General features: G+C 35.1%; 1 protein-coding gene across 23 annotated transcripts in view; it reads left to right on the top strand.

The window, feature by feature from the left end:
* EPB41 (erythrocyte membrane protein band 4.1) overlaps positions 1–16,425 on the top strand; it is a 78,757-nt gene that overhangs the window by 38,554 nt on the left and 23,778 nt on the right. For 5 of the 23 annotated variants that reach the window (XM_088140076.1, XM_088140073.1, XM_088140089.1 and 2 more), the window contains exons 11-18: positions 1,963–2,135; positions 2,762–2,878; positions 4,389–4,502; positions 5,798–6,009; positions 8,983–9,039; positions 9,166–9,207; positions 9,946–10,008; positions 14,727–14,906. In XM_088140076.1, the coding sequence (XP_087996202.1) occupies positions 1,963–2,135; positions 2,762–2,878; positions 4,389–4,502; positions 5,798–6,009; positions 8,983–9,039; positions 9,166–9,207; positions 9,946–10,008; positions 14,727–14,906 (958 nt within the window). The remainder of the gene's footprint in view (positions 1–1,962; positions 2,136–2,761; positions 2,879–4,388; positions 4,503–5,797; positions 6,010–8,982; positions 9,040–9,165; positions 9,208–9,945; positions 10,009–14,726; positions 14,907–16,425) is intronic. The other 18 variants (XM_088140082.1, XM_088140091.1, XM_088140093.1 and 15 more) reach the window with 11 other exon arrangements.

Genomic DNA, 16,425 nt, shown 5'->3' with positions numbered 1-16,425 from the left:
CGGTAGTCCTTGTCCTAACCAATACACAAATACAGGTGGTCCTGGCTTAACGACCACTTGTTCAGTGACTGTTTGAACTTACCACAGTGCTGAACAAATAGTAGTTACGACTGGTCTTCATACTTATGGCCACTGCATTGTCCCCACAGTCGTGCGACTGTGATTTATTTATTTATTTATTTATTGAATTTGTATAGCCATCCATCTCACAAGAAGTTACTCTGAGTGGCATACAACAATCAAATAAAAACAATTATATAAATACAATAATTATTTTTAAAAATTCCCTGGTCAAGTGATTGCGATTTGTGACCTTCCCTGCTGGCTTACGACAAGCAAAGTCAATGCATGGCAGGAAGTTGTAAGCTGCGGTCACGTGAAGTTCTCCCTTAATGAGCTGTGCAGTCCTTGCTTAACAATGGCAACTGGACTGCTGTTACTAAGTGCAGTCACATGGTTTTTTGGCTTCTGTCTGCTTGGCTTAATGATGGAGTTTCCAGTCCTAGTTAGCATAGTTAAGCAAGGACTACTTGTATTCCAATTTTTTTGTCTATTTGTAAAACAATATGGAACTTTTTTGTTACTAAAATGGAACAAAAAGCAGTTGTTTCAGGCTGAATGGGGGTTGGTGGGATAAAAGTGGGAAAAAGTCAAAGAGCTGAGGGGAGGGAACACAAAAAGTTCTGAGCTGCCTAAAATTGTTCAGGCATTGTCTATATTCATAAATGAGTAACTAAACATAGAGTGTCAACCTTTGTCATAATAAGAATGAATTGTGTTAATATGATATTCCATTACTTCAGAATGTGTAATGTTTACAAGCCTGGAAGTAGCCCCTGTTTCCAAAGTTTCTCCAAATAAGGGTTTTGCCAATCAGGCCTGGTCTCCTATACAATTTGATCTGCCCAAGTAAGAGTTCTTAGTCCTTCTACCAAACACTTCTCCTTTCAGCTAAGCATAGAAAAACTGGAAAGGGAGATACTTTAAAATTTCTTGCCCAAAGCCCAGAATTCTAGAATGTAATATAACTTGTGCATATCTTATAAGGGAAAGCTGTACTCCTGTGCAGTCTCACATGTAAGGAAGGCTTTCATGAGAAATTTCCTCATTAAATCAGTGAAGCCAAATCTCTAAATATTTTTTAAAAATTGGAAAACAGAAATTTAAGAAAACAAAAAAATGCAACAATCACACAGAATTCCAAGTAAAATCAATACAGCCAGTCTGACAAAGCTGGTTACTTTTTCTCTCCTCGAACAAAATTTTAAGCTTCAGTTTATGTTCGGGATTCATTGCAGGGAATATATTTGGAGAAAGATCATCTGGATCTCCTGCCTGTATGTTGCTCTTATTTTTTAAATAGCATTGTCCACAGTTTGATAGAATACAAGGATAAATGAAAGCCAGTCTTTTTGCTGAATCAAGAAAAGTACATAATCTCTGATATCCTGGGTCTAGCCACCAAATCAGAAATGGTTAAATCCTCTCTCCTTATGACCCTGGATGGAATTATTGAGGCACAGTCTAGTTTTCAGCAGTTGTGGCATTGTGTGAATAGGACTGCATGGGATAGAAAAACAAAGCTAAATTCCATTTAGTCAGGCCCTTCATCATGGGGTTAGTTTAAGGCTTGGCATAGCACTATTGCACCATAGCAAAGCTAGTAATTTGTCACAGTGTGATATTGGATAGTATCCTGAATGAATGAGGAACATCTTGTTCAGATCCATATTTATCTTTAAAGAATAGAGTGAATTCTGGTCATTTGTTACCTCACAGCCTCACAGACAGCTTGTGCCTTGGGGTTCCTGCTGATGGATGTGAATAGTACTCATAGGTCAATAAAGCATTTAAGGCCACAATTAAGGTAGTGCTCACTATTGAGTAGCTGCCATTTTTTTGAGTTGGAATCATTTCCTTGGTTGGAAATTAATAACATTGGAATATGCATGTACCTTTTAGACTAACATCAACCGAAGCACTTCCCAAGAGTAGATTCTTGGTGCTGGGATCTAAATTTCGCTACAGTGGTCGGACGCAAGCTCAGACCAGGCAAGCTAGTGCTCTGATAGATAGACCTGCACCACAGTTTGAACGGACTGCAAGTAAACGTGCTTCTAGAAGCCTTGATGGTGGTGAGTACCATAAACTTTCTCCACTTTGCTGTAAGTTCCAGTCTTAATAAGTTGGTTGTTTACATATTTTACTGAATTGGATTTCAGAGTTATATCTCTCCTAAATGTGTACCAGTTGATTTATAAAATGGGTATTGGGTTCAGAAATTCATTATGTAATGTTCAGAGGAAACATGTGGAACTCAGTAACTAACATCTGATTTTTACCTTACCCTGACTGCTTAGGAGTTGCTGCAACTTTGTTCTTTTCCACGTTCAGGGGATCATGAGGAAATAACCATGATCTCCTATTTGACTCAATGTTTCTTCTGTTGTTATGTGACATGAATGGCTCATGAAATGATTTCCTTGTTAGTGGCATAATATGTGGACAAACAATTCTAAAATGTTCATAAAAGTGGTTTTTAAATTTTCCTTAAACACTTAACAATGCTTCTTCTAATATAGCTAACAACTGTACATTCTAAGGACCATTTCAAATTTGGAGTTAATTACTTTTAACTAAAGCCAGTTGAAAATCAAATTGAAGAAATCAACAAAGCAGTTGTATCTATACTGACATTTAGCAACTTCTTTTTCTATATACAATGTTTCGTATATCCTTAACATGTGCACAATTTCTTCAGCTAAACGTGGCTCTCAAAAAATTCAGTTCAAACCCGTAGAGGAGGAGAAGCAGGAGGATGTGGTGTTGGTTGGGGTTCCGGAATCAGAACCTGTGGAACAATTTCAGGAGAAGCCAGGTATCACTGTGGGTAGCTCTGATTCTCTCTCTGTCCCTGTCTCTGCGGTGCTTTTTCTATCCTTTTGTGAGCTGAGACACCTTACCTGATTCTGAAATGCTTCACATGTTCTGGTGTATATTTTTCTTCCCATCTCATAAAGGAATAAAATGAGTTCCTCAATGATTGGAACTCAAATGGCCCCTTCTATATATTTGGATTGTTGCATCAACAATAGAATTGCAAACCTCAGTTATTTGAGAAAATAGTTTGCATCTTAGGTGCCAGGTGACTGAAGCAGAACCACTTTCTGTATTGGTTATTGTAAAAGTCTTTGCAAAGGAGTTCTCCAATCTCACTGGTCAGCTGTATTCTTCAGTATGGGTAGTTTGTAACTGCTGTGCTCGAAATGTCATTTGTGCAATCCTAAAGTTATATTCAAACTTGCCCTGAGTTATAAGATAGCTTTGCTTTTTTGCTCTAATTTAAGCATTATTTTTCATGAGGATTTCATCCTATTTTTGCAAAACCTTAAGCTTGTCTATAACAGTGTAATGTGGTTTGAAAAGCCTGTACAAAACATGTTAGATTTCTTCTGACACACATTTCAGAACATATTTGAAAGCATTGAACTCAGTCTCAGTTCTGCTGTTTTCACAATGCTATTTCATTTTGCCATCCTTCTTACTGATAGGACATATTTACAGCAATTTGCTAAATAGCTTATTTTAATATTGTTCAGATGAAGTAGGATTATCCTTATGTATTTCCTGTTGTATAATTCAGCTTTCTAATTAGATTTTGGGAATTGAAGTGTCAGTTTCAGCATACTTTATAAACACTTTACATTATAAGACTGAAGAAATATAATGAGAGAGTGGTATCCTTTTATAAATAAAGCGGGATACTACACATACAAGCGCATGCCCCTTGTTCTTTCTGTGTGTTCAGGTAGCAGAATGGTGGCAAGTATCAACCTTCAAAATTGTAATATGTTGTTAGAACAGTGGTATCAACTTTGTATTATGTAGTTTGTATAATACTGAATTCTGTATGTATGTAAGCAAAATCTGCCTATATCAATATAACTCCATCATTTTAAAAAGAAAAGTGCTGTGTTGGTTTATAAGAAAAAGCCTCCTAAATCCATGGCTAAGCAATACCTTTATTAGGACCAGTGAAAAGATAACATTAGTGAATCATTTAACAAGCTGGATAGAGAAAGCATAAGAAAGCAAGTACAACAATTAGACTGAATATTGTTTGTATTTAGATGTGGTCTAAAGACAAATTGCAAGCTCATTTCAGATTTTTGAAGCAGCCCTAGAAACATCTTTTTTCTAGGGCTGGATGACTGCTTCATTAGAAAAAAATGCGGAGCAATGTGTCTGTGCATATATTTGCATGCAGAAACAGCTGGCCACAGCTGAGTGAGCTTGGAAAAAGACACAAAATTCTGTTTACAAGTTTGCTCCTAGTAGTTCTCTTTTTAATTCTTTGAAGTTTTAAAATGCATTCATAACTTTTTTAGCTATACATGTTCTTGACATAAGCACAAAAAAAGAAGAGGAGAAAGAAGAAAAATCAGTTGTACAGGATCTAGAGCCAAAATCGCTATTACTTGAAACAATTCAGGAAGAGTCAGGTATCGCAGTAGTGACTTCTTATGTTTTGTGACTAATATATTTTCCTTAGTGACTAACGCTCATTCTCTCTGATTTATCTGAGAATTCTCTAGACTTATTATATCAATCAACACTTACCAGTAGTATGGCACACCCACAAAATAGTATGATAATGGTAGAGAACTGTTAAGAAGCTTAATATATTACATGATAGACTTGGAATTGTGAAAGGGGGCATTCACAATTAAAGTTGCTCTAACAGAGTTTATATATGGTTTTATTCTAATTTTGGCAATATGCATGTTTTGCACTGCTTTCCTCCTCTCTGGGACAACGCATTGTCAGTGTGAATAAGCATGAACTAGGAGTGGTAGCATGGAATAGATCCATACTGAAGGAAAGGAAGAGAAGTATACGCCTTTGGGAGTTAGGGAGACATGCACACTTTAGTACTGCCAGTTCAGTGTTAAAGAACCAAAACAAGATATAGAAAAGGTTGTGTCAAAGATAAAATTTCTTAGCTTGAGTAATGTCATTTGACGTTGATCAAGTATGCTTGATTGATGAAATTTGTACTCAGATTTTAAATTAGATTTTGAAAATGTCTAACTTGAGGCAATATAACTTTTTAGATAACAGAATTTTGAATGGTAATTGGGTACCTGAAATAAATTATGTTTGTAGCATGAAATACTATTGCCGCTCATTCTTTTGCTGCCCTTAGCTTTCTCGGGGCCCCATCTGAATTTATTGTTGCAGCACAATTGTTGCAGCACAATTCGCAATGTGTTTCACTGCCCCTCTTAAGAGAGAGAAAGCTGTTAAAAGACTCTTCTCATGTAACCCGGGCTGTAACTGTGTGAAAATTGCTTTTAAAAAAGTAGTCAGTATTGGAACCGGGCCACTCTTTGAAACAAAAATACTAATTTATTCAGTTTAATTGTTATAGTTAGTAAAGATTCCACGTGTTTCAGTAACTCAAATGATCTTGTTTTGCATTTATCACTATGATTAATAGCAGTAATCAGGTGGTGATATATTACATGTGGTAATTATTCACACCAGAGTTATCTGCTTTTTTCAGTGACTCTTGAAATAAAAAAGCCTTTTACATAGTGTATTGTTCACTAACATTAAATGCGTGGCTCTTGATGGTATTAATTTTTTTTCTTAACATTTTTCTTCATAAATTATTTAAAATAAATTCTGCTTTAGACATGCCAAATGCTTTCCATATCTTTCTTTTGCAGTGCTGTGGCTTTCTTCTTGATTCTGTTCTGTACTATAACTTGAATATATATCTATTTCTACTTAGCAGTAGCAGTGGTTACACCTGATAGAAGCCCACGGCCTACATCTGCACCAGCTATTGCTCAGAGCCATGTTACTGAGCCAACCCCACCAGATGCATCTGACAGCAAGGAACCAGCAGTCCTTAAAACTGAAAAGGAAATAGTAAAAAAAGAAGTAAAACTTGAAGGAACTCTGCAAGATAAAGCCAAAACAGAACCAGCTGAAGGATTCCAGGTATGATGGCCCACCATTTTTATCATTGTTGGTAAGGTTGTTTTGTTTGTTGCTTGTTTGAGAATAAGGTAAGAGATTGATCCCAGTCAGAGCTAAACCGCTTGCAAAAGCAGCCTGTAAAAGTATTTATCACTTATTTTATTTTTGACCTCAGACTGAATGTGGGAGGGCAAATTACAGTGATTTCCAAATGCTGCTGTCATAACCTGAGAAAGTTTCAAGCCCAACATTTTTCAGGGTTGTCTTTATGGCCAAATAATTTTCATTGTGATGATCAGTGTACTTCCTAAACTTTGCTTTCCAATAGCTTTTTTTCATTTTGAAGTCTTAAAACCATACCCACATGCAGTCATTTCTTTTTTTCACACACAGTAGTGTAGGGTTATCCATTATCTCTAGCTGCAGTTAGAGAGAGTTCCACCTATCCTTTGGCTCTTCTTTGAAACCACATTCAACTTTCATTTTAACTTTCTTACAAAGCTTCTATGCTCATTCACAGAATTCTCCTTGGTATTTCAAGGAATTCAGAGCAAGCCTGTGAGATTGACACTATAAGTGGCAACTTGGATTGCTTGAGCAGTCAATCCTATTTTAATAATCAATAATGCATTTGGAAAGAATGAAATATATTTCTCAAAAATAAGTGTTTAAATCCCACAAATTCCCTCTTTCTGTGTTTTCTCAGAGTTGCTTTTACTTGTTATATTCAATAGATTAGATTTTGATTCTATATTGTGTTGTAAATTGCTGAGAGACTTTGTTATAATAATATAGATTTATTTATTTATTCATTCATTCATTTATTTATTTATTTATTTATTTGATTTATTATGGGTGCCCACTCCAAAAGAATCTGCAAATGTTTAAAAAGCCAATCTTAAATATAGGGCTTGAACATAATCCTTCCTGAGGTATGACTCAGCTGTACAGTTAGTTAATTCTTGTCAGTTATGCAGGTGAACAGATCAAGTTGACTCGATCAGAGTTTGGAGTGCTGATGGACTGATGATGATTATTAAGATAGGGTGTCGTAATAGGAACCAACAGGAGGGGATAGGCAGTTAAGTTCTGATGCTGTGCTAGAAGATATTTTCCAATTTTTTGCATATAATTTTCAATAACAGTATCAAGGACTTACTTGAAAGTCTCTTTAAAAGACAGTTTAGATGTTGTGTACCATCATGCATTATGTTACATCCTAACTGTATGAGATGAGAGATTGCTTTAGTTATATTATTTTTAAACTGGGATCTAAAGAATTGACTGTGTACATTATCGTGCTGTTAATGTTTTGCTTTATTTCCACACTTATGTATCTTACATAACAGTTCTTACATTTGATTGCTTAGTTCTGCTCTGAAATTCCTTACATATAAAATACAGTAATTGTTGTGTATGCCTGTGGTTTTCTCTTCATTCACATTCTGTTCCTCAGGCTTTAAAGGAGAAAAAATTAGGAAAAGAAGTATTGGTACTCCAGACTTCAGCATGAATATATCTGATTAAAATAATATATTAACATTTAATTTTGGTTAAATGATGGAAAAAGAACTCATTCTTGATTTTATTGCAGTGAAATTCTATATTCTTGTATTTAGAAATATGCCCCATTGGTTTCAGTGGGACTTACTGCCAATGAATGAGTATAGTTCAGATGCTAATATTTTATTATATTGTATTAAAGTTGAAGGTTGAAATATGGTCTGCCATTGCATATTATCAGTATTCACCAAGATTTTAACATTTTGATATTGGTTTTAAAACGACTGTTTAAAAAATGAAAAAAAAAATGTGTGCATTGCCTCCGATCTTTAATTGCCGCCTAATTCAAACATTTAAATACTTGCAGACATCTTTAAGAAACACGTAACAAAAAATGTCTGGCCAATTCAAACCAATGTGTAAACTTAGAACCTTCTCTCTGCATTTTGGTACTCTTTTGAGACCCAGTCCTTACTCTGTGAGGATTGCCAAGGCCATATGCTGTAAGGACAGTGAAATCCAGAAAGGATAGAATCCCCCTGCCAGGACCTTTTTCCTTCACTCTTTCCCAACTTTTGTTAGCCACTTTGTGTAAGCTGTCTTGCCTAACATTATTTTATTGCTTTTCCTCTCAGACGTATTGCCTCTCTTCATCTTATGCACTAAGCTTTTGGGATTTCTTTTTCTGACTAGTGCCTTCTTATCTCTGCTGCTTCTGCTTTGATACCTGGTTTGTCACTCAGCTGCCTGTTCTGTACTGACCGCTTTATCTCTGGTTTCCTTGTTCCAAACCCAGCACCCTGTCCTATGCTTGTTCTGTATCAGGCCTTCACATTGGTCAGACTGACACAGTTCCCTCTCAAAAGCAAATTTCTCTCTCAGAAGCGGATTGCAAACTAATTTGTTTCCTGAATTACTGCTCCAAATCATCACCTTAATTCAGTTAGAACATTCATACAATACAAATACAATACAATACAATACAATACAAATACTTTAATGACCAAGTATAAAATATACACAAGGAATTTGTCTTCGGTGACAAACAGCAAGATCAACGGTGCGTTTGGATAGCAACAAAAATTAATAAACATTGCAACAAAGATCAAGTTGAACACGATGTAAAGATTTTCTCATACTATTTGTTCATAGGCACATCACAGCCAGAAATCACAAGGCGCATGAGAAAGTTTGAAGAGACCTTTTGGAGTGTATAGCTGTATAATGTGTGTTAAAACTATTTATACAGGTATACTTACAATATTGTTTTGGGAGAATTTAAAATACTGAATGAAATAACATTTATAAACTGTATTGGACTAACAAACTGTCATTATAAAGTATGGTATTTATTTATGTCTTCATAAGAATGCATGTTAAATAATGCATGTTTACACAATGTTTCAAAAACAAATAGCTGTTTTTGAAACAATGCTATCTCCAAAACTCTACTAACAAAAAATGTTTTTACCACTTTATTTTTTAATGTAGGTGGGGAAAACGCATATCAAAATGTCAATACCCAGCACAAATGGTGACCAAAATCAGGTTTGTCTGGTTAGGTTGCTTTGCTTTCTTTAAAAAAGAAAAAGGGGGAAAAAGGCTAAAACACAAGTAACAAATCCAAATAAATGAACCCACTTTTTTGTCTTTTTTTGAACTATCACAAAACAGCAGCGTGCAGAGAAAGAGGAAGACCCGATAAGAATGAGGAAGGTTAGCTGTTTTTTTCACTTCCATCAAAGCAAAATTATCATTTCACTCATGCACATGCAGTGTATTTAAAAAGACAATATTCTGGTTTCTTCCTGTGCTTTTGTCAGTAGATGCTTATTTGTAAATGAACAAAATTAAACAGAATTAAACAACAAAGTATTTTTAAATCAATGTAAAAATATCCTTAATTCTACTTCTCATTTCCTAATTTTTTGCAAAAATCTTCCTATGAACAGTCAAAAATTCAGGAAGTAAAAAATATTTGACTGTTTAAATACAGTAATAGAAAAGACAAATTAATGCATTTAGATTGTGAAATATGTACTAGTTTAAATACTAGTTTAAAAAATGCTTTAATGTACACTGGAGAGCCAGGAGGACAGTTCCAGTGTTCTCTGCAACTATACTCTTTAATTTCTTACTCTCTCTTGGAAATATTATATGGTGTCTTTGTGGAAGAACAGCTTGCCGAATGATGGAGCCATGATAACTGTCTTTTTAAAAAGAACCCATTACATTTTTTCATAATTCATGAGCAGGACCTTATACTTTCCTCAGATTCTCCACATAATCTTATGATTCCATACACTATACCCATTTGCAAATCATCGCTCTATGAATGTTAGTTTAACCTTTTTCGTTTTCCAATCTGCAAATACCTGCAAGAACAACCTTTTTAATTTTTGTGTGTGTGTTTTTTTTTGTTTGTTTTTCCCCCCCTTTCTTTCACTTTCACAGAAAAGATCAAAGAGACTAGATGGTGAAAACATTTATATAAGACATAGCAATTTAATGTTGGAGGTTTGTATGAATTTGAAGCTTCTTTCAGTTGCGTTTGCCTGGACCTTCTACATTCTTTGCTAAATTCTTTTTTCGCCTCTGCTGTAGCATTTGTGTTTTTTGGGTGGGGTTTGTGTGCATGCTGTTGCATGATTTCGTTAGAAATAGGCTTTTGCATGTCACAATAAACATGACATTATGCAACCATTTTTCTTACCTGTATATATTGTTTTCTTTTATCTGAAAATATGTGATTGGGATCATTCTTCACTTAAATGTGTTTCTAAAACATAGCAACTCATTACATGGTTATCTGTGGATAACAGTCTCCAAGCATGCAATGATGTGATTGACACAAAGAAATAAGCAAGGTTTTCTGAGATGTATTTTGTGATGCCATTCTGTAAACTATAATCCCAAAATAGTTATATAATTGAGTCCACTCAGAGCAGCAGACTTGTGCCCTGATCTTCAGTTTTAATTTCAGAGCCTTTTCTCTTAAACTCTATAGGTGGTCCTTGCTTAATGACCACTCGTTCAACAACCGTTCAAACATGACAGTGCTTGAACAAGTGGCACTTATGACTGGTCCTCGTACTTATGATGGTTGCAGCATCCCCATGGTCATGTGATCACAATTTGGGTGCTTGGCACCCAGCTTGCGATTACTACATTGGAGCGTCCCACAGTCACGCGATCGCCATTTGCAACCTTCTTTGCCAGCTTTCTATATGCAAAGTCAATGGGGAAGCTGGCAGGAGATCGGAAATGGTGACCACATGACGTCATGCTTAATAGTGGTGCAGGATTCACTTAACGATGGCAACTGGAAGTGCCAGAATTTCCGTTGTTAAGCAGAATGGTCACATGATGTTGCATTTTACTACCATGTTCCTTAGCAATGGAAATTCTGGTTCCAATTACCGTCGTTAAGTAAGGACTACCTGTACTGAATTTTTTTGTACTAAACACCACCTAAAAGTTATGAATAGTAAAAAGATTTTTTTTAAAAAAAACTTTTCAGAATTAACTGGGCAATTATCCCCCAATATAAGCTGAATCATCTCAGATAATTTTATCTTGCAAAATTACATTTAACATTCAACTAAACACAGTTCCCTTGTGTTTTTCTTGTTTAGCGACTACAATTGGGACTGGTAACTGTCGTTAAGTAAAGCGATCACAAAATGAAACCGCACCTGTGCTTATGATCTTCCTTCAGCTTTCCTTTGCTTTTCAGACCTGTGAAGGTAGTAAATGCGAGGACTGGTCGTAAAGTTACTTTTTCATCACCATCCTAACTTTGAACAGTTGCTAAACGAGAACTACCTGTAGTTCAGTATCGTTTATTGGTTATTTCTTGGATATTTTTTGCTGGAAACAGTGAGCTCAGCTGCTCAGTATTTTTGTCACATCCTACATATGTGTATCATGTTATCTCTACGTCTGCCATTGCTGTTGACATCAGAGAAAGCTAGAATGGCTATACATCTCCATAGAATGAGAAGGGGAAAACCAAGCTTGGCCATACTTAAAAAGTCATGTAGTTATTTCTTCCTTCTCAAATGTGACCATTTTCTCAACAACATTTAAACAATAATTTGTGCCTTTAAATTTCCCAAGAAGTTTGAAAAGAGGAAGTAGAATGTCATCACTTCATTTCTGATGTGAGAGGTCATTCACTATATTCAGACTTAATTGACTTGCAATTTCTTGCAATTCTAAGTGATAATTTTCAATTTCTTTGGTTACATATATTGAGATTGGCTGCCTTCACTGCATTTTTGTCTCCCATGAACATGATCTTGAATATACCGAACATTCCAATCATATATTACTGATACGGGAGAATGTGTGGCTTCTTATACTGATTCTGTTTTTGTGTGTTATATATTTTAATCACGATTACAGAAATAGCAGCTAATAGGAGTTTCTTGTGCAGTGTCAGGATTTTTTAATGCACTAACTACTTTTTGAATTTTTAATTTCGTGCTTTACAGCTTTGAGTTTGCTACAAAATGCAGAGCTTGGGGCAACATTAAAATGATGTGTAATCCAGTCAACGTGAGATGATCTGGCAAGAGGCAGTGAATATTTCATCTATGATATTTTAATTCCTCTATAAGTCAGCTTTTTAGTTTACTTTTTTATCTACTCTCAGTAGATTTTTTTTTAACCCAATGCGTTTACTTCTTTTTTATAATACTTTTATCTCCCTGTTACCATATCAGGTTCTGGAATAAATATGTAGCCCAATGCCAATTTCTCATTCTTTTTCATATGTTTGATTTGACCCTTAACTGTTTGGTTGCAGGTGTTTACAGGCTATCATCAATAACGGCAAGACTAATCAGATAGTTTGAAATAATTGCCTGTTATTCCTTTTTCTTTGCTTGTTTTTTAATTCTGTTCATGAAACATTAGGATGGTTCCCATTTAATTCTGCTAAGCAGAGAAATTTTGATCCAAAGAAGCCCCTCATCATAAAGTTTACTTAATCCAAACAATAAGATGAACACAAAAGAAATTAAAAGTGCACTAGCAACAATTAAACTGTGGTATATCTTTCAATCATTTAAAAGTTGTGATATTCATCTAATATGTAAGTTGCCACACTACCTTTCAAAACAGTGGTATAGTTGATAGCAATCTACTTTTTATCAGACAACCTTTTCATTTGTTAACCTTACAGTAAAGGCAGGATGGCTTTTTTTTAATGTATTTTTGGAAGGTCTCAGGTTTTACCAAATAGTCTGTTTGAACTCAGACAACTTTTTTTGACCATATATAATAAAATAAAATAAAATACTTATATTAAAATATAAAATGTATATGGCTCATATCCAACAAAATATACAAAATTAGCTGAGTTACTACTCTTAAAAACTTTAAATATAAACAGTATAAAAATGTGTTATAGCCTTTCTTTGGACTGGGCTACATAAGTATTCTTATACTGAGCCTTGAGTTTGATTTTGAAATACATAAGACCGGGAATGTCCCAGAATTTGCAAAGAGGTAAAATCCAGGGATTTTCCTAAGGCTAAAAATGTGTGGAATTCAATTTTGTTCTCCCAAGCAGGGATTTTTATAGAGTAAGTCATGGCCACTTACTCTATGAAAATTCCTTGTTTGGGAGAACAAAGAACAAATTCAAAAGCAGAAAGCACATGTAGTTACTATACAGTGCAAGGCCCCAGACTCAGTATGTGTCCTCTGAAGAAACATTTCTCTACTTGAGGAGTGGCAGCATCAGGATGGAAAGGCTTCCTTGAGCTACGCTAGGCCTGTATGGCTCTTGTCTTTTACATTGCCATTGACCATCCAATCCTTGTAATAAGGTTGCTGACTGAACATTTCATGATTAAATATACTTTCCCAGAGATGCAGATAGGTATGAACAGACATTGACAAACCTTACCTGTAGATAGAGGAGCATGTGAGGGGTAAGCTTCTGAGATGTGGGTACTAATGAGAAATATTAACCCTAAAATCTGAGTTCTGAAATGGTACCATCCAAATAGGATTATTTCCTGTATTTTATTAAAGGTAAATCAAGTCACTAATCAAGTTATATTATCCTGGATAATAGTAACCAATATTTTTTTGGCTTTTGTTCCTTTTTTGCCCACCAAAATGTTTTTCCCCACTAGTGAATTTCACATACTGGTCAATTATGTCTGGTTAATTTGGCAGTCTCGTGCTTTTTTTTTCCCCTGCCAAAGGGATTAGGGATAGGGATATTGATTGATAGTTGACTGTTACCTCTGTGAATTTTGGTACCAACACCATAATCACAAGGATATCACACCAATCGATTAAGTCTGCAGTTGGTAAAAGCTTTTTGGACATAAGATTAACACTAGTGGCGGGCAAAAAAGGTACAAGAGCCAAATTGAGTTCAGTTTCACTAGTGAGATTTTTTTCAGTGACAGGCAAAATTAGTCTTTTGGCTTGTGTGTTTGTGTGTGAATTTTAAACCACTTTGGTATTTTGTAAAAAGATTATAAAACTGCTTTGTTTTATAATCATACAGTATAGAAATAAATAGATACTGGAAGAGGCTGTTACAGGAGAGTCATAAATATGTCTACTCAGAAATAAGCATTGTTGAGCTTAATAAAGTTTACCACTTGTGAATATAGGATTGAAGCTTTAAAGAGGCTAATAAAGTTCTACAAGTTTCAGATTTGATTTCCAAAAAGGTGCTTTGGAATGTGGAGGCATAAACATAGCACCCTTTTCCAACTGCTGAAAATATATTTTCCTGAGATTGTGCAGCAACTATGGAGGATAGCCATACTATCCCAGGAAAAGAAGCACCTCCTTTAAGAATCTGCATGTTGATGCTACTTGCTATATTCCTGCATGTTCTGAAGCATTTTCCTGGAATCAAATCCAAAGTACTAAACAGACATAGACTGTAATAGTATTTGCTGAATGTTGGGAATTTATAATAGTTAATTCTTCCAGAGTTTAGGAAATTGGAAAAGATTGCCACTCCTGAAATAATAATAGGGAGTTTATTTTGTTAGCCTAGTTGAAAGATGTTTTTAATTGAAACTAATGTTGAGCTTTATTTGGGATATCCTGCACTAACTAGTACATTTTATCTCTCTGAGGGGAAAAAGAATTGATGTGACTAATTTGCTGTGGCAAATTTAGTATCAAGGGGAGCTGTAAATTCACTTCAGTAAAACTTTCTGTGGTTTGTGTTGGATTTTTTTCTTAAATGATAGGATCTAGATAAAACTCAAGAAGAAATAAAGAAACATCATGCTAACATCAGTGAACTGAAGAAAAACTTCATGGAATCTGTTCCTGAGCCACGGCCAAGTGAATGGGACAAGCGCCTCTCTACTCATTCTCCTTTCAGAACACTTAACATCAATGGACAGATTCCCACAGGAGGAGAAGGAGTGAGTACTTTATATAGTACTGATCATTTATTTGGCTTTGATCTTCTAAATAAGACCATCTTTTAATTCTCTAGGAAATGAAATTCCCTTTTGGGGAAAAAGGCATAAACAAAAGGTTAAGCAAAGTTACTTAAGGGTTTCATTATTCACTTTCTGTATGCTGAATGAGCTATTAACTTTTTAAAGCCAATTTTCTATCAGGTTACTGTGGAAGTTGGGGTTGGAAAGTCTTAGCATAAAATATTTTAAGGACACACAGACACGGATAGACAGATATTTTAACCCAGCCAGCTTCCATGCCTAAGTGGGAACTAGATCCTGGGTCTTCCTTCTCCTAGTCCAGCACCTTAACCACTACACCTCAGGTGGGTAGTGGGTGATACTGAGCCAGTAACTTCCTATCCCTAAACTGGGAAGTTGAAAAATATCTATCTGCCAACCCATACTGGGCTAGCTTATGCTCTGTATTCTTCAGTAAAGAGGCCTTTATCCTGCCAGGATTGATTTGGTCTGATAATTATTTATTTTTGAAATTTATAGGCTTCCTCAATTTGTTATGACTCTGGGTGGCTTACAAAATACAACAATAAAATACCATAAAATACAAAAATCAAACTTCTGAGAAAAACAATCATTAAAAAAAACTAAAGCGTCATAAAATCATCACCTACACTAACCCAAGTCATGGGGATTGAGCCAGATCTTAGGGCTTGTTGAAATAGAGTCGGGGTAAGAGTCTTATGAATCTCAGGGGAATGGTGTCCCAGGGGCAGACACCACACGACAGAGAAGCACCTCCCCATATATTATTATTATTATTATTATTATTATTATTATTATTATTATTATTATATACAAATTATAATAATGATGGATGGATAGATAGATTCATTCATACATACAGTACTTCTGGTGGATAAGACTGTATTATTGGACAATTTGCGCACACGCTAGTTACGTATGTAGTGTCTCAATTACTATTTACTGTCAGTAGAGGGCATTTGGTCTAGCTCTGTAAAGTTTGAATGGTAATTCTGTATTAAAGTATTAGAGTATATTTTTGTATTTTTGCAATAATTACTGAACTTAGCATTACACTTTGCAGTGTAATTACAGATAGGTTGGATTAAATTTGAACTAAATATTCATTAAAAAAAATACTCAGGTACTATTTATTATGGTGTTCCTATGCTCTGGACTCACTGCTTTGGGCTCCTGATTGGCAGGATATTAATTACATATATTATACCTACACATATATTTCTCTTTGGAACTATATGAAAGTCATTGGCCGTTGCTGCCTTCTGGGATTTTTTTTTTTTTTTTTTACCTCCCAGTATATCTAACAGCCTGAGAGTTCCTGGTGGGCTTAGCTTTTCAAGATGAGCTGTGTTTTGCTCGGTGAAAAAAGCTAAATTTAATAATAGTTTTCTGCTTGTGCAATAATAATGTGCATGAGAACTGTTATAGAAAATAGCTGTTATAATAATATGTGAATTTTTCTCCAGACATTGTAGAT

This window comes from Python bivittatus, unplaced genomic scaffold, assembly GCF_059951505.1.
Source record: "Python bivittatus isolate LINGU-HERP-01145 unplaced genomic scaffold, Pbiv_v1 ctg000310_np1212, whole genome shotgun sequence".
Classification (NCBI taxonomy): Eukaryota; Metazoa; Chordata; class Lepidosauria; order Squamata; family Pythonidae; genus Python; species Python bivittatus.
This window is presented reverse-complemented; position numbering and strand designations above follow the sequence as displayed.